A 22741-nucleotide genomic window follows, 5' to 3' on the forward strand; every position below is an offset into this window, starting at 1 on the left:
AAACACACACGGCCACGCTTGAGTGCACAGTGCAAACACTCCAAATATCAAGTCTTTTTTCCTTGCTTTATTTCAGCGACATTTTACATAATTACAAAGTAATATGAGCATCAATAAATCAGTCATCAATGAAAAAAAATACATATGCATGACATTTACCAAAGCAGTTAACTTAAAAAAAAATTCCAACTGCCGTGAAGACTTTAAAAATCGCAACAAATACTTTCAAGCATGTGTGCGACCTCCCTAAAGAGCAGATTTTCATTTTTAATGTAAAAATGAGATAGATAATGCAAGAACCTGCTCAGCTGTGTCATTTACACCCAAGCTTGCCAGCCCGGGAAGAGCCTACTTAGGTTTTTGGTGTCCATGGCCTGCTGGATGAGCAGATTAACCTGGCCGCTCACGGAGAGCACCGTGCCTCCCTCCACTCCCTTCAGCTTCTCCTGCAGTCGCAGCAACACGCGCTCTGCCACCTTGTTGAAGCTCTGACTGTCACTGTGTGAGGAAGAGCATCAAGTGAGAAAAAACAGCTTCATTCAGGTGAGCCCACAATAATGTAAATGCGAAACTCTTCAGCACCTGTGTTTGCAATGATTGTCCAAATTGTCCCCTCCCATGGTTGAACCGAGCGTGGCGTTGAGCTCCTGCTGCTCGTCATGCTGCAGGTTGAAAGCTTTTAGGGGGTTCATGGTCCAATCAAACAAGGGGTCGTAGAGCAGCACCTGCATGACGCAAAACGCAGAGAGACACACGGCCACAGCATTTGTAGGATTTATGTTTCACTAAAAGGGAAATCGGACACATTTCAACCTAGTGTGCGTGTTTTTTTTGTTTTTGTTTTCTGTTTTGGTACCTCCACAATGGTCAGCAAAGCTTCTTGAGAGCTTCTCATTACACCCATGGTCTTTTCACAACATCTGAATGGGAAGAAAATGACATCTACACCTTAACATATTTTTCTCTCATTTGTGTTTTTTAAAACAATAATTTCATCTGATTTAATAGCTTATATTTTGTATTCATTTGAGGTGTTACTTCAGTATTTGAAAGAGATTATGTCTGTGATAATAGTAATGGCAGAGGTGACAAAAGCAGTGCTTTACTAGGGATGGTGACATTGAATGTCTCAGTATGTTGAAATGTACTGTTTTTTGGCAGAGGGGGAAAAAATACTTTAAGCGCTTTATAAATAAATAAATCAGATCATAGTTGTCACAAACAATGCTTCTGTCTTTTGGTTCTGTTTGTAGAAGAGTTCAACTATTTATTTATTCAAAGCTAAATTCAAAGTCAAACTCTTGTAATAGATCTATTTAGTTTGGGGGTTTTTGTTAGCTGTAAGGTATCATCTTTAAACATACACCCTCTGGCCCGCAAAAAAAAAAATAAAAATTTGCAATCTGAATTTAAAAAGTTTCACTTTTGGAAGCAAAATGAATTTCTTTTCAAAGTATTCTGAATTTTTTAAATTAATGTACTATGTCCAGTTGCCACTCAGACCTATTTGATATATTGTGTCATGTGTACATACGATTTGAATATTCTTGTGCGCTGCTGCTATGCACAAATAAAAAAGTTATTCCGGTCAATTCAATCCCCCCCCAAAAAAAGAAACCTTGTAGAAGAATCGACACTAGTCACATTTGAAAACTGAGTCACAGTTTCTTCCCTCCCTGTCTCCTACTGACCTTCTGAAAACTCCCTCCACTCCAGTGATGCCCATCCCATCCACAATATCCCGGGTGAGTCTGAAGGGGACGGTCTCCGGGGTGGGCAGGATCTTGCCTTGCTCAAAAGCTACACCTACACACAACCATAGGGCAAGACCGGGGGTCAAAGTGTTCACTATGTTGGATTATGATTCTTATAGCAAAAATGATGATGATGATATGATGATGTCGTTACCTAAGTCAATGTGTACCAGCTCGGCAGTCTGCTCATCAATCAAGATGTTCTGTATGTGTCGGTCACCGAGGCCAACGATATAGCCCACTGTTGGTCACAAAAGTGTCATGTCAGTCACACGCCATTTTAAAATAACAGTTTTGGCATGAACCATAAATCTTGCTGAGGCTACCTCCACATGAATGTGGGATATTTACAGTATCATAAATTGTTGTCAAATGTTCATGCATCCAGACATGATGATGGGTGTCAACTAGTAAAGGTTTTTGAGTACCAATAGAGGAAGTGGCCACACTGCGGGTGTAGGCCAGCCGCTTTTCCATCCACACAGCGGGGTCCACAAAGCGTTCCATACAGAAGTATCTGAAAACAGGCTTGAAGTTTTTGCACACCTCGATGTAAGCATGCAGCTTCTCGTCAAACCCATGTTTCTGTGCCTCCTACAATGACAAAGTTAATGAACAAACTTAGTTACATTTTTTTTGGGCCATAATTTTTGGGGAACATTGCTCAGAGAAAGGTAGTACCATCATCTTCTTGCGGCAGGCAAGGCTGGATGCGTCCTGAGGTCGGTATCGTTTGTGGGCCCCTTTGACGGGACCCGCCAGGAACTCTCCGAGAGGAACCGTACCAGAGCACCATTCCAGGACCCCGCTACACTTAGAGAACGGCACCACCTTGAAACAAACATAAAATTATAAATCCCATCTAAAGTATGATAAAGGGAAATAAAGTCAGTGCTTGATTTACAACAGATTTCAGTTGCTATGCTGGTGACATAACCTCAATTAGGAGGAACGTGTCAATTACTTACCTACTTTAACAACATTAAAAAAATAACAGGAAATAGATATTAATTTAAATACAAAATATTCATCCATTTTTTGAACCGGACAGGATCATTGAGAGCTGAAGCCCTAATCCAGCAGACTTTGGGTAAAAAGCAGGCTACAGGCAGGCTGGTTTCCAGTCAATCACAGGCCACATAAAATAGACAAACTTTCACACACATATCAGTTGGAAATAAATTACAAAGAATTCTCTTTGTGGGAAATAATAACCGGCGACACGGTAGCCGACTGCTTAGCACGTCCGCCTCACAATTCAGAGATGCAGGCTTCGGTTGCGGCTGCAGCCTTCCTGTGTGGAGTTAGCATGTTCTCTTCCCAGTGCCTGCATGGGTTTTCTCTGGTTTCCTCCCACATTCCAAAAACATGCATGGTAGGTTGATTGGATACTCTAAATTGCCCCAAGGTGTGAGTGTGAGAATGAATGATTGATTGTTTTTGTGCGCTCTCCGATTGGCTGGCAACTAGTTCAGAGTGTACCCTGCCTACTGCCCGAAGACAGCTGGGATACGCTCGAGTACGCCCGCAACCCTCATGGAGAACAGTGACTCAGATAATGGATGGATGGAAATAATATCATGAATACAAAGGAATCAAATAAAAACAGTATGCTCAAGGACTCCCTCAGTTTAGTATGGAAAGGAATAATCTGTTAAAGATGAGGCTTAAAAAAAATGAAGCAGAGCTATGAAATTGTGTGACCTTATATCTTCTGATATTGAGCTTCCTCTTGCGAGTGTCGGTGTTGCGCTGCAGCAACATGGAACACATGGCAAACACCTGCTGCATCACCGCATCTTGCCGCAAGTCGTCTTTACCCTGCTCACAAAGAGAGGCAAAAAAAAAAAATTGAGGCAAGTCTGATCATGGTGTGTTTCCATGATTAGAAATTATTCACATTCGTACACGATACAAAATACAGTACAAGTATGGAATTTTACAATTGAAAGATTAAAGACTGGAAGTCACTTTATTGACAGTGACAAATGGTAAATGAATTGCTTTTAAGATTTTTTTTTCTCTCACTCAAAAACACACACGGGCACGCGCACACACCCTTGATGACAAAGGTACGAAAAACTATTCGGGATCTGCAAACTTAGTGTTTGTCTGCACACAGAAACACCATCAATTATTAACAGAAGGCAAAACGAGAGACGTCAGCAATCAAACAGATGAGTACATACGACTGAATCAAAATAAACATTAAAAAAAAAAAACACTTGTACATATTTGTGACCAACTTAACCAGAACATCAAAGCCAGATTTCAAACGAGCTGAGGGCACACACTCCTTGCAAACAAACATCCACCCACTTTGACCAGTTGCCTTCTGCGCTTGCCATCAGAGCCGACAGCGTCTATAATCTTGGGCAGGTTGACTCCTCCAGCCAGATGATAATGAGGCAGGAAGGAATGGACGGTCACCACGTCGTCATAGCGACCCGAAGGATCAACCTATCCAAGCGGATAAACCATTTGTTGATCCTATTAAATGATTCTTAAAAGAATATGGTGTTATGGGTCCATTTAATCGATATGCCGTTGAGCACCTTAAGCTCAACCGTGGGAATTGCAACTTCATCCAGGTCTCTGATTTGATGAATTGGCTGATCCGCAGGAATGGGAATTGCCTCTGTAACGAATGATACAAAAGTAAAATGAGTGCACCAAGTATCCTCGATTTCCGCAAAGGACAGTCTATTTTTCTGAATTATTAGTGGAAAATCTCTACATCATGTTTTGGATGTATAACAGTCTTACTCACTCTTCTCTAACTTGTGCCTGCTGGCATCCAAATAAGCAAGTGAGATATAAGCGTCACATAGTCGCTCAATACTCCGGATCATCACGCCTCGCTTTTTCCTGACATCACTGATTATCTTCTGGGCCACATCTGAACGCTCCTGCAAGGCAAAATATACTTTATGTAATGAATTTGTTTCTCTCGAACACGTGAAATCATAATATAGGGTACCAATTTGCAGCCATTTTAATTCATGTATTTATTTTATGACATCTATTGAGTAAATTCTAAAGTCGTCGTTTTTTTGTTTTTTTTTAATAGTGCAGGTAAATTTTACATTTAAGTTTTTCTGGGCAACTGGGATCCTACCATGTCAAATGGTGATGACTGCTGTGGAGCACTCTTGGTCAGCCAACTTGTACAAAACTGTTCATCCTTGTTGGCGTTGACCAGGGCAAAGATGATGAACAGTGTATGATGAGGGTGCTCAAGACAGGAGCGGAATATCAACTATGAGGAGACAAAGGAGGCGTCATAGTAGTAATATTCAGAACAGAGGTCATGCATGTTCCCCTCCACGAAGAACAGATTCATACGGATCATCTCCGGGAGAACGAGTAATGTCTCACATCACTAAGGACGTCATGGAAGCCCACATCCTCTCCTACACCAGACGCCATCTTGGTTCCCATACGGGCAGCAAGCTGATACATGAGAGGCAGAAACTTGTAGGAGGGGATCTTCTTCACTCCTTTCTACAACGTGACAGAATGACGATGAGTCCAGATGAATCAAACTACTAACCCCAACATGAAATTGACAAACCTTCATCATGGCATTGACTGCTTTAATGTCAGCATTTTCCAGCCAGAGCGACGCCAAGCGGAACACCCAGGTGTCGTGCTCCTCACCTTGTTCTAGACATTGTATGTAGTTCTCTACAGCCTTACACAGGAAGCGCTGTCTGTCAGCCTGCAGGTTGGAGAGAGCCCTCTCATCCAGCTCCAGCTCTCTTTCAACCTTTACCGTGTACCTAGATGTAGAAATAACACAAATGCATTCCTACCAATTTCAAAATTTGGCACCAAAGTCTACAAGTATTGCAGTATTCTATCCGAATATGTATGGCGAAGAGATGCATTGTGACTGAAATACAAGCTTTGTAAATTAGGGAGGAGCCAAGTATAGCCTGGGTTGTTGTTGACATAACGGAGAGTCTTCGCCAGCATGTTCATGTACGATGAACTTTAAAATCATTAGAAACCCATTTAGTTTTAAGGGTAATGTAGAATGAGTTTGAATTTTGTATTAAACTGTTTTGGGTACATTTTTTTTTTATAGAAGCAATTGTAAGCAATTTAAGGGGCAATAACGTATCTCCCTTCCCAATATCGGGAGCAGGGCTCAGTCCCCATCTTTGGAAAGCATAAAATAAAACATTGAAAATACAGCTCTACAAACCTGTTTTTTATCACATTCCGCTCTTTCATTAGATCCACTTCTTCTTTAGCTTTCTCCAACAAGGCCTGCTTATTCTCAAATTCAGATGAAGTCATGTATTTATCAATGCTCTGGTACTGGGCGTCTGAAAAACGAGCCAGCGACAGGAAGGCCTCAATTCGCTCATTCTGAAGCCGGGCGTCTTGCACTCCAGACTCACCCTCAATTACCTCAACAGCCTAAGAGAATATCACAAAAGGAGACATTTACAGCTCTGGTAAAAGGTTATGAATAACAGAAAACAGGTATTTTGGGTTTTGTTTGCCTCGTGAATCCATATAAGTGGGTAAAAGTGCAGGCAAGCGCTCACCCTCTCCAAGTACTTTTCCAAAATGACTCCAGGACTTTCCTGGCATGTTTCAGCCAGCCAGTTACCACAGAGCCTGAGGCACTCGGTGTAGACTGGTGAGAGAGCAGGATTGAAGTCAATCTGTAGAGAAGAAAACCATGCTAAGACTTTTATTGTGATCCAGAGTAAGTTAAGGTCGCTAAAGTTTCTTTTATTACAACAATCAACATTTAAGAGGGTGAACAAGTGTTTTGAGTTGACATACCTTTTCCTCAAGCTTCTGTATCATCTGTCTCAAGAGGCCGAGAGCCAGACCCTGTTCTCCCATTACCCAAAACACCTGAGCTTCCTCCAGTTGCCATGGCGATAAAGGGGTTGATGGTCGGGGTCCTTCAACTCCATGCTGCTTCAACTGAAACACCGCTCGCTCCGCCAACTGGACACAGGAGTTACCATGTTAACAACAATAGGAGGAGCAGGCTAACCTCACATATGTGGCCTAGTTTACACCAAGCCACACAGTTTGGTATGATGTGCCATTTGTCAAAATATCAAAGGGTAAAAAAAAAAAAAAAAACAGATTTCACCAATTATGGCATCCATTCGGAGGGGTACTGAATGAAGTTCCTTAAGGGTTGAACAGGCGCAGCAAAAAAATAAATAAATAAAACGACCCTTTAAAATTCTAATACTGTACTTAGCTAAAACATCTGGACACATCAGTGTTTTTGCTACATATAACAATGAATAATAAATTTTTTGGGTCCAATATTTTACCCATGTTAATAAAAGTAATGCTCCAGTGAATATTTGCAGGTGGTTTATTACATATGAGGTCAACTCAAAAATGTGACAGCTCATGCTCCACATATCCACACGGATAATCTGAAATATTCTTGCCTGTGGTCACGGGTTTTGGGTAGAGGAACAAAAGAGAATAATCCTGGCGTCGTAAAATTGCTTTGTAAGGTACACTGGAGCATGATGCTTTTGCCATTGAAAGTAATGAATGAATGGGCAAATAATACGAATTGATATGTTATCAGAAAAGATTATCAAATACTAATGGCCAACCATGCTTATATTGTACGCCGTCACTATATTATAGAAAGGTTGACTAATAGTTAAGGTTTCTGTGGATACTTACCTGCGTGTTCCCTGCTTTACGAGCCAGCTGGCACAGCTCCAGTAAGTGGTCAGTAAGCACTGAGCTGAGATACTGAGTAGTGTCGGGGAGCACCGTCTGGGACATCAGGGTGTTGTAGGACACAGAGCGAATGGCTAAGATGGGCTCCACCAAAGCAAACTCACTGTTGGCGAGCAGCTGGGAGTGCTGCCGCCACTGGTTACACACATTCTTCACAGCCAGCTGCGAGAATGATCTGATAAACAATGGGTAGAAAAAAAAAAACATTAAAAGGGCATTTTTAACAGTCTAAACACTGGCGCTAATATTCTGCCACTACCTTGAGAACAGAGGTTTGATGCTTTCCAGCTCTCTGATGCTCTGCAGGTTTCTAAGAGCTGGGTAGAGTGAGGACACCGCCTCCAGACTGCCTTTGCACAGCTCCTCGACTTCTCGACCCCTGAGGGGGGAAAAAGAGCCAAATTCCTTGACCATCTGAAGTTGTGATATTATGATAGTGTCTCAAAAGGCAACTGACCTCGCCCATTTAAGGATATCATCAAACATGGAGAACTCCTTGTCCCTCAATGCTTGCAAGGCACAGAACACAGACTCATGGAAGCCCGGCTTGTGTTTGTCACTCCTGACATTCATGAAGAATACCAAGTTACCCTGCACTCCATAACGTACAATTAAGACACTGCCCCCTCTCCGCACCTCTCAGAAAGATCGCAGTCCCACTGAGTGTTCCTCCAGGCAGCCTGGAAACGGAGCTCCCTCAGCTCAGCTCCCCACTCCACTCCTTCACTCTCCAGTCCCCTCATGTAGGTGGTGAGGATGCTATTCAGACCAAAGTTCTGCAGGCCCTGCATGGATTACACAGAAGAGAGAGTCATTAAACATAAAATAAGTACATTGCATGGATTAGGACACCTGGCCCTTTATCCCATAGGGAACAAAAATGGAAGAAAATGTGGAGTTTGTTCCCCTTAATAACTATAACAACGTTCCATTTTCTGGCAAGGCCTTTGTATTACAAAGTACTGTATAAGTTGTGGTGGATATAAAAAGTCCAAGTACATACCACTGTTCAAAATTGGTGATAGAAAGAAAAAGCGTCACTGAAGTTCAAGTCATCTTTTTGTTATGAATAGTGTGTTTGTGCCAAAGATAGCTTTTGGAATTATAGCCCAAAACAACATAACACAGTCAGGGTTCCTGCTGTTTTCTTGAAATTATTTTCCAGGATTTTTTCATCTGCTATTTATCAGTCAAGTTATCACACCATACACTAGTAAAGTGAAAACAGACATACATTTCTGTTTGAAGGTGAAGTAAAAAATGTTGTAGACAATATCTTCTACGGACCCCCAATAGTCGACGAACGGCTTTTTGATTGATATTGCATTTGTGGAATATGAAATAAGCAGCAAAATCTACCCATTTTTTTATCCATCTGTTGACTGAAAATGACATCACAGTTGCTTAGGACTCAGAAAATCACAGATCCACTCTTTAATTCAGCCCACTAAGCACTTAAAATATCATAAGTCCTTTAATATTTGTTGCCTTAATTGATATGTTCCTTAAATTGGTTGACACAAAATAAAAAAAATACTGTTGGTTAGTTAACTAATTGAACATCATAAAATTAAAAACAAGAATGAATTATTTCAATAAACTATTTTACATATACACTTAAACTATTTTTTCCCCATCTTTTTCATATACATGCTAAAAAATCATGAATATCTCCTTACTTGAACTCACTGAGCAAATGGAGACCCATGAGACTAAGAGTGCAAATTGATTTAACTTGCCTCCACAATTCCCACTTGTCGAGTGACATCAGGCAGGGTCGAGTGAAGGTCGTATGAGGTCAGAGCCTTTCCCCACATAGCTTCATGCTCGTATGTTCGAATCCTGCATAATGGGTTCGACAAATTTCTGTGAGTTTGATCGGTTGCAGAGAACCTCATTGCATGCCTGATTACAAGATTATTTATTACCTTGTTAGTGGACTAGTCATCGTTTCTCCTCCACAGCCATAAAGACTGTCAGGCTCTCCGATGCTCCGGTAGACATCAATCAGCAGTTCCTATGATCATGTTAATAATGATGTTACATCATGCTAATTATGGCAGCACTCTACTGCCAAAATTTTAATTCAGTCACTCTAATGTGATGAATTGATTCGATAAGCAAAATTCACAAGAACATCGAAATCATGTTCCTTGAAAGTGTCATGTCTGGCATATGGCTGACCTGCAAGCTGATATTGGAGTCCTCCATACTTTTCTCCGTCAGACTGGAGATGGTGACATTTTGGCTGTTTTCTTCAAAGTTGATTTTGCGTGTTGCTCTGCCTTTGGTTCTGTTCATTCAAGAGAGAGATCAATAAACAAGACCAAAAAAAACCTGTGGGAACACGCAATGCAGCAACGCTTTCTGAAAATTTAACTAATCTGAAACGTATTAAGTAAAAATTTTCTGGGATTGAATCCAACGACTTGATATACATACCTGCAACTCTCCTCCAAATTAGATTTAATCTTATCCACATATATCTCCGTGTAGAGCAGAGCAGTGAAGTGAGCAGAGCATGACTGAGCAGATTTGGCCACTTCCAGGTAGTTCAGGTCCAGCCAGAAGTTGGAATCACACACTGTCCCACAAGACTTGCTAAAAGATGGAAATGCATGTCATGGAATAAGCGTCCACAGACTGACATAGCTTTAAAGCACTGTAGACAAATTAGTCGTGTCGCTATAGAGTACCCAGCTATGACGTGTGAAATTAAACGATTACAAATCTTTTGCCATTTGTCATTTCTGAAAATGCATCCGTCAGCGAGTGGTACTGAATTTGAAGCATTGTTACATAACCACGGGAGGGGGCAGGTGTTCGTGTTTTCCGATGTGTCCATATAGATCCACTATAAATTATCAATAAATAAATGGGAAAATACAGTTGACTCGTTATGGGTGCTTGCTTTTATGAGAGGATATGTTTAAACTAGACAGTGGGCTTGATGTGGAGAGTGAGTGAAAATCTGCTGCTCTGAAAGGAATGTCAGTTTCTAGAAGTATCCAATAACACCCGTGGCTAGTCATTTTTTTTTTTTTTTTTTTTTAGAAAAATTGTGTCTCGAAGGTCCGAAAGAAATATAAATACAGTGACAAGTCGCCAAGTTTGCACCACCGTCGCCATCATTTAAGTGGAAAGCACTAGCTCCATCGAACATCAAAAAGATTTCAACAAGAGTGCAAACAGAATGTCACTGTATCCTTTAAAATCAATATTACATAAACACAAAAAGTTTTAGTTTACAATATGAATGCAAAACTCTCATACCTCAAGGGTCTCTGCTGGTGTCTTAGATAGTCAATAACTGCCAGCATGGTACGCAAAGATGGCTTATCGTACAAGCCTTGGCTGGCGGTGTCCGTCTCTACAAGAAATAATTTATGCTAATCACAAAAGAACTATTATTAATCACTATCATCATTATACCAGAATCAGGGTTGAGTGGTGTGGTGGAGCGGCTCGCCGCCTGAGCACTTCTGGAACAAAAACTGAAGAAGTCCCGGATATGGGAAGACAGCAACTCTCTCCAGGTGCCCTGACAGTCATCCAGGAGGATAGAATGAATGATGAGCGGCAACAGTCTCTGGCAACAGTCCAAGTTCACCTTCACACAGTGAAGGAGCATATCAATCAGGGACACAATGAAGGCACTTTCCCGATCAAAAGTATGAGAAAAAGTTGAAGTTTGCTTACCAGACAAAGAGGTCGGGACAGTAGGAGAGCCTCACACTTGACTCCTCCGCTATCCAGCAGGGCAGTGCACAGAGACTTCAGCCAGACTGCGTGGCTGCCCATCTGTGGGATCCAAAAGTCTTGGCTCTCCAGCTTCTCCCTGGCCTGTGAACTTTTCTCAGAACTCACAGGAGTCGCCTAACAATGAGAATATTCAGTGGTAACGCAAACCTACATCATGGTTCTGTTTGAAACAAGGTGCACATTAAGCAAAGTCAGCTCATCAAGTTAATAGCGCTGTGTGAAAGTTACAAAATACAACGTCATGGTTGTGACTCTAATAACTCTAGTGACACCATCCAATTAGAAGCACATTCCATCTGTGTTTTCAGTTGACATACTCACCTTCTTGTTGGCTTTTCTAAATGGATTTAGGTATGCCAGCATTGGGTCTCTACTTTGTTTGTGCTGCTCCCAAAAGTTGATTCCAGACTGAGTGGCAAGGATGCCCTTCACAGACTGAGTTGCTGCCTGCCTCACGTCAATACTGCCACCAAATCACAGAGTAGAACACTAATAAAACATCTTCCTTGAGCACATTTACAGAGATTAAAGATAGCCCTTACCACTGGTGAGTGAGGGAGTCGTTCATGCAATTAAGGATGATGTAAACACACTGCAAGTCAGTGGACGAAAAAAGGGTCACAGCCTTTTCATAGAGGGGGTCTCTGCCATGGAGCAAGACGATGGTGGAGAGATCGACAGGCCCCAGTTCTCCCAGACTACTTCCTGCAGCCTCTGGAGGACACGTTACAGTTTGAATATGAAATGCACACTGGTTTTCTGTTGCCAGACACATACCTAGAATGTCAGTTCCAGTGGGATGATTGGCTGCCATCTTACAGAGCTGTAGCAGGTTCAGAACCAGCTTCACCAAGATGCTGTCGGTGGGCTCAGCTAAAGTGGGTAGGCAGAATTCATCAAAGGTCATTTCTAATAAACAGATCAACATATCAACACTAAATGCATTTTGTGTCCTACCATGGCACTCTTTGAGCAGATCTCTGATCTCATCCTTCTTGTCATGCAGTTTTCTGGAAAGTTGTCTGATTCCCTCAAGTCTAGTAAGCGGTAATGAGTCAGAGGGTGTCACGGACAGGAAGTGTGATATCTCCTGTACATAAAAGAGAGTGTGGCAATGTACTTCAGTACAGACACAGGTTTACTACAGGTATATCCAGCCATTGAAGCAGACAAATTCAAACTAATCCCATCGTTGTTGTGACAAAATTGTTACCTGTCTCAATGTAAAGGTCCCAGAATTGTATTTGAGTTTGTCCTGGACAGAACGCAGCTCTTGAAATTCAGGCAGGTCAGGAAACGGTTCCAATTTGCAAATGGCACCCGTCAGTTTGTGTTGATTTTTTATCACAAGAAATTGCAATAGATTGAGCACCTACAGGGCCAAAAATGAGACACAATTAATGGTGAGGTTGCTTCCAAAGAATTTAAATGAAGTAAGAATAATTATTCCCCCCATTTTCTGCAATGTATACAATATATGTATCAATAAACTACCTGGTAAACCGAGTTATTTTCTACCCACATATAAAGAAAGTGATCACAATTTTATGACCACTTCCACAATCGAATCATATGCATCAAAAAGTTGTTTTAAAAATATACCTGTTAACTGTATATACATTATGCATACGGACATTATGCGATTGGTAGGCAGCCCCAATGTCAGCTAGGAAAGGCTCCAGCTCTGTACAACTTTGAAGTCGCTGGCTTTTCATTGTGAATGACTTCCAAAAACTGAGTAAAAAAATTACTCATAGGTTCAGTGCCTGAAAGCTTTTAATATGCAATCATTACCTGCTGTGAGATAGCTGGCTGGCTGGTCACCTGCGCGGTGAGAGTACCAACAATGACCTTTAGGTGGCAGTCAAGAGCATCATCACAGAACTGCAGAGCAGCCTGACACACAGCAGTCAAGAGGTCACAGCACAGGGACAAGCTTCGGTTGGAGACCTCATCACATTGACCTGGCCTGTGAACGGAAAACAAGGTAAAAATATAACCTGTAATCAAAACTAAGGCATCTTTTCTGTATTTTGTGCAAGATAAAATAAATATTATGGAAAAGTATGACTGTAATAATATTAATTAACCTGTGTGTGTCTTTATGCACCAGCCAGCTGTTGATATGGTGGATGAGAGTGTAGATGATGTCCCTGAGGACGAAGGCCCAGGCTCCTCCAAGTCCGTCTTTCACCTCCCGGAGCAGCAGGTTGACAAAGAGGTGATACATCAGGAGGATGCGATGACGCTCATAACCGTTAGTTGTCACTGCTGCCTTCTCGCACACTGCCAGAAGAATCCTCTGAATAGATATCTGAGGAAAATTAGAACAAAAGGGATAGCTTAATGAAGTACATCAAAAGTATGATAAACAAGATACAGTAAGTGGTGTTATCATCAGAGGAGAACGTCTTACTGGAGTTTTTGACAGGATGGCCACTAGGGACTTATGGTTTGCACTGTGGCATTTGCTCAGATAGTCCAGTGTCGCTTTGATGACCTGAGAGCTGAAGTACGGTGGGTTTGGGACAGGGTCCAATTCCCTAAGAAGAGGTTATTTTAGTACACTTATTGTTAAAAAGAACACAACGTTACAGAACGAGACTACTTTATTACGAATGATAAAATGAAATTAGCCTATGTTTTGGCATTATTTATGTTGATGGTTGGACCCCAGAGTTTTTTTGTGTACATTTTTCCAAAATGTAGGTTGAAATCCAAATTATATGGTACAGTAGGATGTGAAATAAAAGTGGAGAATATTACAAAAAAAAAGAAATCCTCAAAAATCGACACCCTTACCTTATAAAGCGTTTCAAGTCTCCCGTGCCGTCTTCAGTGGCCCCTCGTTCATAGAGAGTCATTAGCAATTCGACAACTATCTCCGGGAGGTTACTATGGATCAGGCTGTCAATTTGCTGTGGCAAACGAGGGGAAATATCAAGTATAGTTTAGTAAATATGACATTTATTAATCATCTTATGTTCCTGCAAAAGTAAACAGCTTATGCAGAATGCATCACAATGTGGTTAAAACGCAATGACACAAGAAGGCTAACATAAGCTTTAGATTTCATTTTCACCTAAGGTTATGAATTCAGCTTTACCTGTTTCCCCAAACAGTTGTCATTTTTGAGCAGGTCATACACACGGTGAGCCTTCTCCCTCTGTTGTGCCACCTGTGTCTCCTGGCCAGACAGCGCAAAATATGGTAGGATGTTGACCATGATCTTGGGGAAACAGTCAGCCAGAAGCTCTCTCCAATCTCTCTCAAGATACCGGCCAATGGACTTAATTTGCTCAAAGTCGTCCAGGAAGACAAGGTGTGGGATGAGCACTTGGTAGGATGAGCTGCAAGCAGGCGAAAGTATGTTAAACAAATGTTTGTTAATGTTGTGAGGCATATTCAAGTTTTGTTTTTCGAACCTATAGAACTCTTTGAGCGTTCCAAAGTCAAGTAGCGTGAAAGGGAAAGATTCAAGAGTGTAGCTGTCATCAGACTGTCTCTGGGAGAGCCACTCGGCAACCAAGTAGTGCAAGTGAGAGCTGACAAATGTTTTCATCTTGTTGTAGCCGAGTGCTCTGGATACACTACACAACATCTGTAACAAAAGCAAAATTGTTGTGAAGGAATGCCTCTTTGCACATTTTTTTAATGTACTGTACACTCAGTGGCCAATGTAATGAGATACAAGAACTCTTATAGTAAACTATAATAATATAATTATTGCAAGCCTTTAAATGCTGTGCCTCCATTAACATAATTTAAGAGTTGCAAATTAAAATGTCAAACAAAACATTTTTTGTGTTTTACCTTCTTAATGAGGTGCTCCTCTATATTATTTTCCTTGTAAGACTGGAAGAGGGCAAACAGGGTCTGCTTCTCACAGACTGGACTACAACAAAGCACAACTGACAAACTCTTCAGCAACGTGGCCTTACGGTTGAAAATCTCATCCCGGTCGTCATCGGTTGAGTTGCTTTTCTGAATTTGATGATATCAACAAATTATTGTAAAATAAAACACATACAAAACAAAGGGGAGATAGAAGAATAAAGTTAGCATACCACAGGCCGCATGCCCTCTTGAGCTTTCAAGTAAATGTTCTCAAAAGATGTTTGTTGGTGCGACAACATATTTCTCCTGTCTCTATGCTCGGATCTCATGTCCAGAAACAACCTAGATACAGAGTGCCACAATGAAAAGGAGTGGGTATCTAGACTGCAATATAATTATTTGGCACAACAAAGTGAGTGAGCACAGTGGGCAAGCTTTACCGCTTTACCATACCTTTCCAATGACATTGACACAAGCATGCGAACTTGGTGATGAGAATCCGCAAGGAGAGATGGAAGGATGACAGACACGGGACGATCTTCCTCTCTTTCTGACTCCCTCATACTCAATATGGCCCACCTGCAACAGGGGTCAGCCTGGCATAGTGTACACGGGATAATTTTAATCTTAACATATTAAAGAGCCTCAGTGATCGCAATATTTGTCCCTAACAACTAAACAGAATGAATTCAATTGATTGTCAAAAAAAATTGTCTTGAAGTATATCATCTAGTACTGACTTGTAAGGATCGTAATCTTTGACAAAAATTCCATACATTCGAAAGGCTTACCTCTAGGAATGCAACCAGACATCGCACTAAAGCAGCTCGGACAGTGGCCGTGCATTTCCCCGTTTGGCTCAGGTAACTAAAACAGAACACCTTTGTGTTTAACATATAGAGAAACCACGTATCAATCAAAAATTCACAACGCTACAGACCAGAACCCTGAAACCACTTGTAACAGGGATCCCTGCACATGCTTCATCTCCAACTGGATGTAGTGGGTTCTCCCCAAGCTCCTGATGGAGGGCAATAAAGCCATAAGAAGTGCAACACAGACCTCCTGATCCTGACGATACAGAGAACACAGGTCCCTGTGAAGAGAGCAAAGTATATTCGTTAAAAAGCCCTCTAAATGATGGCATAAGCTTTCACTTTTGTGTTTTACTAACAGAACTAACTTTTAGAAAAACAACAGATTAACTAAAGGCAAAAACGTTTCCCTACGCCAGAGGACGGAGCAGAGAGTCAAACTCTTCCGGAGTGAGGGAGTCCTCCGCAGGAAGCTTCTTTAACAGGACAAGATACTACAAGAGGAAGATTTTTTTCTTTGAGTGCTTGCACTCACAAACATTGAAGAGAGAATGTCCAAAGCCTTACCACTTACCATGTTGACATGCAGAGCTTTGCTAGGGTCAATCTGCTCCACCAACAGCAAGAGTCTGCGTCGTACCTCTTGGGGTTTAAAAAGTTGGCCATGGATGGGCTGGACTGAACCGCACTTACACAAGAACTCCAAAATTCCGAGGAGAGCAAGATCCTGATGGAGCAAATGCTCGTCAGCTAACAGGCTTTTTGCACCTACAGAAAGGAGACCGTTAAATATTGGTTTGAGCGTTTAAACTCATTTAGTGCGTTTATGATAAGGATAAAAATAAAAGTGTTTTCTACAATTAATGTACGCTACTGTGGCGTTAAGAAATTCCCTCTTACATGGTCCACTTGACATTTCATTGCTATCTCCTCCCCTGGATCTCTGCGCCCCACTGTGAGACTCCCCATCGTCAAATAGAGGATCATCATCTCCATGCTGAGTTCTGGCCATTTCAAAATCATTATCCATAGGTTCGTCTTCATCCATAACTGAAGCTCTTGGAGAAACACTGCTGAGCTGAAAATATGGGGATCCTTATTAAATGAATGTCTTTCTTACACCCAAAACTATACTAAGCACTTGAACATAAAATGGAGGTTTGTCTTTTACCATTATTTTGTATATCTCTGCCAGCTCACTGATAAGACTAGCCGGGAGAGTCATCATGAAAAGACGAGAGGATAATGTGCAAACATTTTCCTATTGAAAAGAATGTGATTTTTTTTTAAAATTAGAAATACTGAATATTTAAACAGTCCACATTTTTTTTAAATAAAATCACCTTGTTTTTTGTTGTGGCAGAAATAGTGCACAACCGCATGACAGCCCTCAGCGTGGTTGTTGTTAATTCTTCACTCATCTTCACTTTCACGCTCAAAACAAATCCACTTAACTCCTGTGCAAGGGTCTACAAACGAGACATATTTTAACTTAGGACAAAAAAAATATAGGAATTGATGAACACTTAAACCTGAACCGCTTTGAATTTTCACCTTAGCTTTTGTGAATAGCTGGGAGCGTCCTGCCTCATCCTCAGTGAGACAGCCTGTGGAGACGTAAGCTGCTTGGACACTCGTCAGCAGACTAAAACAGCGCAACAGACACTCTGGGGGGGTGGACTGACTCTGCGGAAGGGCAATCAGTGTAAGTTTTACCATGATAACTGCACACAAGGATGGGAAAGCACAGTTTCAAGACTCACATCTGGAAAGTAGCAATTAAGAACGTTGTCGGCTACAGAAAGAAGAGACTGCTCCAACTTTTTTCGGAGACTGGAGATGACCGTGAAGCTCCCATTTGTTGACGTCACCTTGAATTTCTTGTCAGATTCTCTGCTCTGTTCCAACTGCGTATTAAAGCTGAACTGCAAGTACAATTTCTCAATCTCGTCCAAATCCTCATTAACATTGAGTGATGTCGACTCTTGCGAAAAAGCACTAAAAGAAAGAATAATTGAAATTGGAATGCTTTAATGAAAGCTGAACTTTCTGATGTTTTTTTTCTGCTTTTTTTGTGCACGAGGATATTTCTTCTCACCTCTCCACTCCCGCAGAACCAATAAGGAAATTCAGGCCAGTCCGTGTGTCTTTCAAGGTCAAGGAGACCAGGATGATTGCTATAAGATTGTGAGGATAATCACTGTGGAAGTCCAAAATACATTAAAAACTTAAGAGGACTGAACCATAAAAGCGCCGGAGGAAATAAGACTATGAAGAAAAAAAAAGTAACCTGCAAATAACGGGATGAGGTCTGGAGCTATCTTCCATCTCGTCGCTCTGATCTGTCATCAATAACCAGCCTATGAGGGTTTCCTTCAGGTTAGGTGACCCTAATCCATCTGGGACTCCCAGGTGGTCCTTAGGGAGTGGACATTTCAGAAGAGCTTGGGCCAGACAAATCACAGCGCTCCTAGAGAGAAAGATAGTCAAGACCTACTCAAAAGAAACCTTTTCGGGGAACGCACAGTGTCTGAATGATTAATGCTAGCATTGCCTGACTGTAAGTTAAGTCTTGGCTGGAACTCTTACCGAGAACTCAAGTGGGATTCGTAATGCATATTTCATCAGGACGTTACTTTTATAATGTGAGTACAGTTAAATTGTCATTTTGCTACATTTGTTTTTAATCCTTCACTTAAAGGATTAAAGCACTGTAACATAGATGTTGATTAGCGTTAGCATTAAGCTAACGGCCTGAAATGCAAAGCTATATGGTTGTTTGAAATACGCAAATTGTCTTTAATTTTTAGTTTGACAGTAAACTTCAACTGGGAGAAGTGTTGAACAGTTCCAAACCTTTTTTGATGAATATTCAGTATTCCAAACTGCTACTATTGTAAATTGCTATGGTCACTACCACATACAGTTCTCATATTTAGTTTGAGCTTGCAAATTAAAGCAGAAAAATAAAAATCGCAAGTTGGGTCATTCGAGTCTCAAGGCACCAGCGTATTATTTTATTGTGGATTATGTTTTATGTTTGAAAGTATGTGCAGCACTTTGTTAAAACGGTGGTTGTTGTAAAGTGATTTATAAATAAATATGAGTTGAAGGGGTGCCTTTCTTCACAGTCTAGTAGTAGTAGAGAAAATGGACAGATACATATTTCAGGTTGAAAATGAGCAGTGACTCACTGAGACGGTTTACATGCTGATCCAGAGAAGAGCTTCCAGAACTCTCGATCCATATTGACCAGTCCACCGCGGACAATGGAGACCAGTAAGTCAAGGCTGAGAGCTTCTAACTGGGGTGAGCTCACACCTCGCAGTGCCAGAGGCCACACTCGACTCCATAATCTGTCCAGCTCTGGCTTATAAACTCTGATCCTTTCCGGCAAATGGGCTTGACATCGGGCGACCTCTCGTAAACAGCGCAGCACGTACGGCCCCCTTTCTCCTTTCCGGTGTTCGGCAAAGAGCTGGTGCAACACCGATAAGAATGGTACTATCGCTTGGCTGGGAACCATAGATGGGTACTTCGATATGAGTGCTTCAGAGACCTGCAGCCTGAGAGTTAAAAATGAAAGTTTTTTGTCTCCCTCTCGCAATCACTCTTTTATGCTGTAAAATGTGTGTTGTACTTTTCGTACCATGGGATGATATCAAAGTCGCTACACTGAGGTTGCAGGCGGTCCAAAAGAACCTCCCAACTGAGGTCAATCCGGCGTCGCTTACTTGGTGTTCCACAGTGGGAACTAGCCATCGGGGAGGATCTGTTGGAGGCCTGTGTTGCTTCGGAGATCTGACAGTCTCTGTCCATACTGAAAAGCTACAAAATGCAGCAAGCACAAAAAGATAAATAAATAAATGCCATCAATACATGATTTGCCAATGTATAGCTCAATTTAATTCATCTAATAGCTGAGCTTATCTTTGTTACCTGGTGACAAATATCAGCTGTGAGCTTGATGATGTTGTCTTTGACGGCGATACGTCTCATGCCAGTGACATACTTCCCTCTGCTCCCAATCTGACTGATTTCTATAACTAATGCTTCGTAGAGGCTGTATAACAAATCCCGCCACCTGGCCCAGTCCTCAGCATAAGCGCCTACAATGTAGAATAATTTTTGAACATTTACACTTCATCTACTGAATACACCCAAAATAAAGACACAAAAAGGATCGTATTGCACATGGTAAAGGAGAAATATCTATTGGGTTGAATAATTTCTTCCAACAATTCTGAAAGCAATTTCAAATACAAAACAAAAACATTCCAAATACTATCAACCAAGGAAGCTGTTAAGACTGTTTTCTGGAGACAACATGTATATATTAAACGCTGCAAATCTTCATAAAGCACTAAATCCAATGACCTGTGTCCTGGGTCTTTGCTCCTTTGGGATGATGGATACAGATCTGCAGGTTGAAGAACTCCACAATTTCCTCTTTGAGAGCAGCACTGGGCCTCATGTTGGACCAGACATACAGTATTGAAGGTAGTAATTCCTCCCCGAGTCGACACATCCTCATCCGACAGTTCATTGCCACAGCTTTCAAGAAGGTGTTAAGCGCTGAGATGACATGCTCCAACACAGTCAAATGTTTCTCATGCCTGATGATAACCGGAGAAAGGAAAGAGGCATATACAAGTGCTGTGCCATATTCCCTCAAAGTTGACCACTGTTGAGGGACACTCGATCATGAAAAGGTAATTGTAGCTACCCCATGTTATTGTCTTTTTCCATAAATGTCAGAAAAGGCTGTGTGTGTCTATTTAGGGTGCAGCGTTTATTCGAGTGGGCTACGCACCCAGTAAATAATCTGAGCTAATAATATAAACATTCCTATAGAGAGGATACCTATAACTGTAGATTTAAACGGTTGTAAAGTTACTCACCTTGCATTGAGCAATGACTTGGAGAAGAAGCTAAACAGGGTTCTGTTCAATCCATCCGTCTGCATGCAGCAGCCCTGCACCACCGTCTTGATGACCCGACTTACAAGAACACGATTAATGGATTGGGATGAGGAGATGAACAAGCCGCTGTACACATCCAAAAGACCTTCAGCAAACATCAAACATCCATTCATCGTTAACATTAGGAAATGAATGTTGATAAATTTAAAATTAAAAAAAATGTTAAATTGTCATTTATTTTTCTACTGACTGTGCCACTGTTGTGGAGTGATGTCACACCAGTATTTGCGAACAGACAGGATTTCCTTTAGGAGCAGGCTGCTGTAGTCTTTGCCGTAGGCTGAACAGCTGTATGAATTTTGAAGAACCTCAATCACATGCTTAAGCAGCTCACTGCACTTTAACCGAGGCCCACCTGAACAGAGAAGGAAATTACGTGACAATTCCAGTCTAACAATGAACAGAAATGTATCTTACTCGTACTCTGCGATAGGAAAAACTAAACCTACTACCTCTTGCAAACACAGGGTCCTTACGTTTGTTTGCGTAGGATACAAAAAATTTGATCAAACTGCTGATTTCAGCCATCTTCTTCTGGCGGATGGCCAGCGTTGTGGTCGTCACGTTGGATTTACTTGATTTCATGGTTTCAGTCTCCCGTTGGAGGTAGCGCTGCAGAAATCTTCCATAGCAGAAAGTAAAGCACAATAAAAAAAAAAAAAAACTTGTTAGTCATTGTTTTTAATGTAGATTTTTGGTGCAGGGGGGAGGTCACTTTGCAGCAGGGCTCAATCCCTGCTCTCGGCAAATAGCAGCGGGATATTGAATTACTTACGCGATAATTACTGTAGTTCTCAAGCACAACATACAGAAGCAGAGTACCTGAAAACAGCATCCCATGTGAGTTGTTTGGAACCTTTGGTTTTTGAACCCGAGGCACGATCAAGTTCCTGCACAATCTCTGGAGATCGTATGAGCTGTCTGAAGCGTTCAGCTTCTTTCTGAAGGCATAAAGCATGAAAACAAGGAAATAATGGATCGGGATCATAAATGCACCTGTGGGGAAACACTGATACTGGATGAACTTTTACATATGCTGATTTGAATACAGTACCTTCCTTTCTGTAACCTTGTCATTCTCCAGTCCCCTGCAGCACACCAAGAGATCAGAAAGAGCGAGACTCATCGTGCCTCAAGTGGAAAATTAATCAACAGATGATTCCACCTACAAAGACGTAAGGATCTTGTTAAGACTGTGTAATTAGTCCAAAATGATTTCCAGATGCATGACAGTTAATGCACTCGTAGATGTTGGTTCTTTCCTCCATAGCTATAATGTCACTGCAGATAATTACTACTGCACATAAAGTAAGTTTGATCGCTGTTACAGAAACAGTAAGAAGTTCATATTGCGCCTTGTCCTGAAAACAATTAGCCTGGAGAACACAAAACCAAATGAACTGGAGTAATAAAATTACTCAGTCATGCTCTGAGCTCACCTCTCGTCTTCACAGTTACACTTCTGCAACGACCCATCACATGGAAAGATGCAGTTGTTAGTTGAATTTGTACAGGTGAGCCTGCTGTACTCCACACAACTTTTCCATCTTGACATGCGTGAAAACGTAACAGGAAATTCCCGCCTCCGATGCTTCCATTTCCGGGTAGTACAGGACTTCCTTGTAATGACAATGGTGTTTCCGTTTATTTTATGAACTAAATACAAGTTAATATTTGTACCTGATGAAACAATCACAAGCTACGCATTTCCAGTGTACACATTAGTTGAGTAATTACACTTGTGAAATGGAAGGGAGTGTAATGTTACGTAGATCACTGTTCCATATTTAGGAACTACAAACTTGGCGTATAACTACAACTCCCATAACCAAAATTGCTAAAATGA

At 41.4% G+C, this 22741-nt stretch overlaps 1 protein-coding gene across 2 annotated transcripts; it reads right to left on the reverse strand.

Annotated features, from left to right (window-relative positions):
• Window positions 1–54: 54 nt before the first annotated feature.
• Window positions 55–22458, reverse strand: atm (ATM serine/threonine kinase). 2 transcript variants are annotated; one of them, XM_088301077.1, is made up of 63 exons: window positions 22335–22458; window positions 21950–22060; window positions 21718–21836; window positions 21372–21517; window positions 21086–21250; window positions 20815–20980; window positions 20291–20529; window positions 19853–20022; window positions 19563–19741; window positions 19108–19479; window positions 18204–18383; window positions 18012–18113; window positions 17677–17911; window positions 17468–17599; window positions 17257–17382; window positions 17085–17174; window positions 16814–16991; window positions 16488–16681; window positions 16328–16407; window positions 16039–16194; window positions 15890–15965; window positions 15552–15694; window positions 15329–15440; window positions 15075–15245; window positions 14687–14862; window positions 14368–14611; window positions 14064–14179; window positions 13678–13804; window positions 13352–13575; window positions 13056–13230; window positions 12475–12633; window positions 12219–12351; window positions 12039–12134; window positions 11804–11975; window positions 11583–11724; window positions 11199–11375; window positions 10932–11109; window positions 10773–10869; window positions 9942–10100; window positions 9684–9792; window positions 9428–9516; window positions 9239–9341; window positions 8136–8284; window positions 7957–8061; window positions 7759–7878; window positions 7440–7674; window positions 6558–6728; window positions 6314–6433; window positions 5965–6182; window positions 5329–5536; window positions 5133–5258; window positions 4873–5013; window positions 4525–4663; window positions 4310–4392; window positions 4074–4214; window positions 3459–3575; window positions 2436–2585; window positions 2183–2348; window positions 1909–1995; window positions 1692–1806; window positions 857–920; window positions 583–725; window positions 55–498 (listed from the first exon to the last, which is right to left on the reverse strand). In XM_088301077.1, the coding sequence occupies exons 2-63, from the start codon at window positions 22019–22021 to the stop codon at window positions 318–320; spliced, it is 9258 nt and encodes a 3085-aa protein (XP_088157203.1). In that variant the 5' UTR covers window positions 22022–22060; window positions 22335–22458; the 3' UTR covers window positions 55–317. The 2 variants fall into 2 exon arrangements, with proteins under 2 accessions (XP_088157203.1, XP_088157204.1); XM_088301078.1 differs by lacking the exons at window positions 21372–21517; window positions 21718–21836; window positions 21950–22060; window positions 22335–22458 and having other exon boundaries at window positions 20815–20961; window positions 21086–21118.
• Window positions 22459–22741: the final 283 nt, after the last annotated feature.

Source organism: Idiotropiscis lumnitzeri, chromosome 7 (assembly GCF_059441095.1).
Source record: "Idiotropiscis lumnitzeri isolate Australia: NSW breed Sydney's pygmy pipehorse chromosome 7, RoL_Ilum_1.0, whole genome shotgun sequence".
Lineage (NCBI taxonomy): Eukaryota > Metazoa > Chordata > Actinopteri > Syngnathiformes > Syngnathidae > Idiotropiscis > Idiotropiscis lumnitzeri.

Coding starts and splice junctions, on each gene's coding strand:
- atm (XM_088301077.1), bottom strand. CDS start 22,021: ATGAGTCTCGCTCTTTCTGATCTCTTGGTGTGCTGCAGGGGACTGGAG. Junction 14,612..14,686: donor ACGCTCAAAGAGTTCTATAG/GTTCGAAAAACA, acceptor GCCTGCTTGCAG/CTCATCCTACCAAGTGCTCA. Junction 14,180..14,367: donor ACAACTGTTTGGGGAAACAG/GTAAAGCTGAAT, acceptor CGTTTGCCACAG/CAAATTGACAGCCTGATCCA.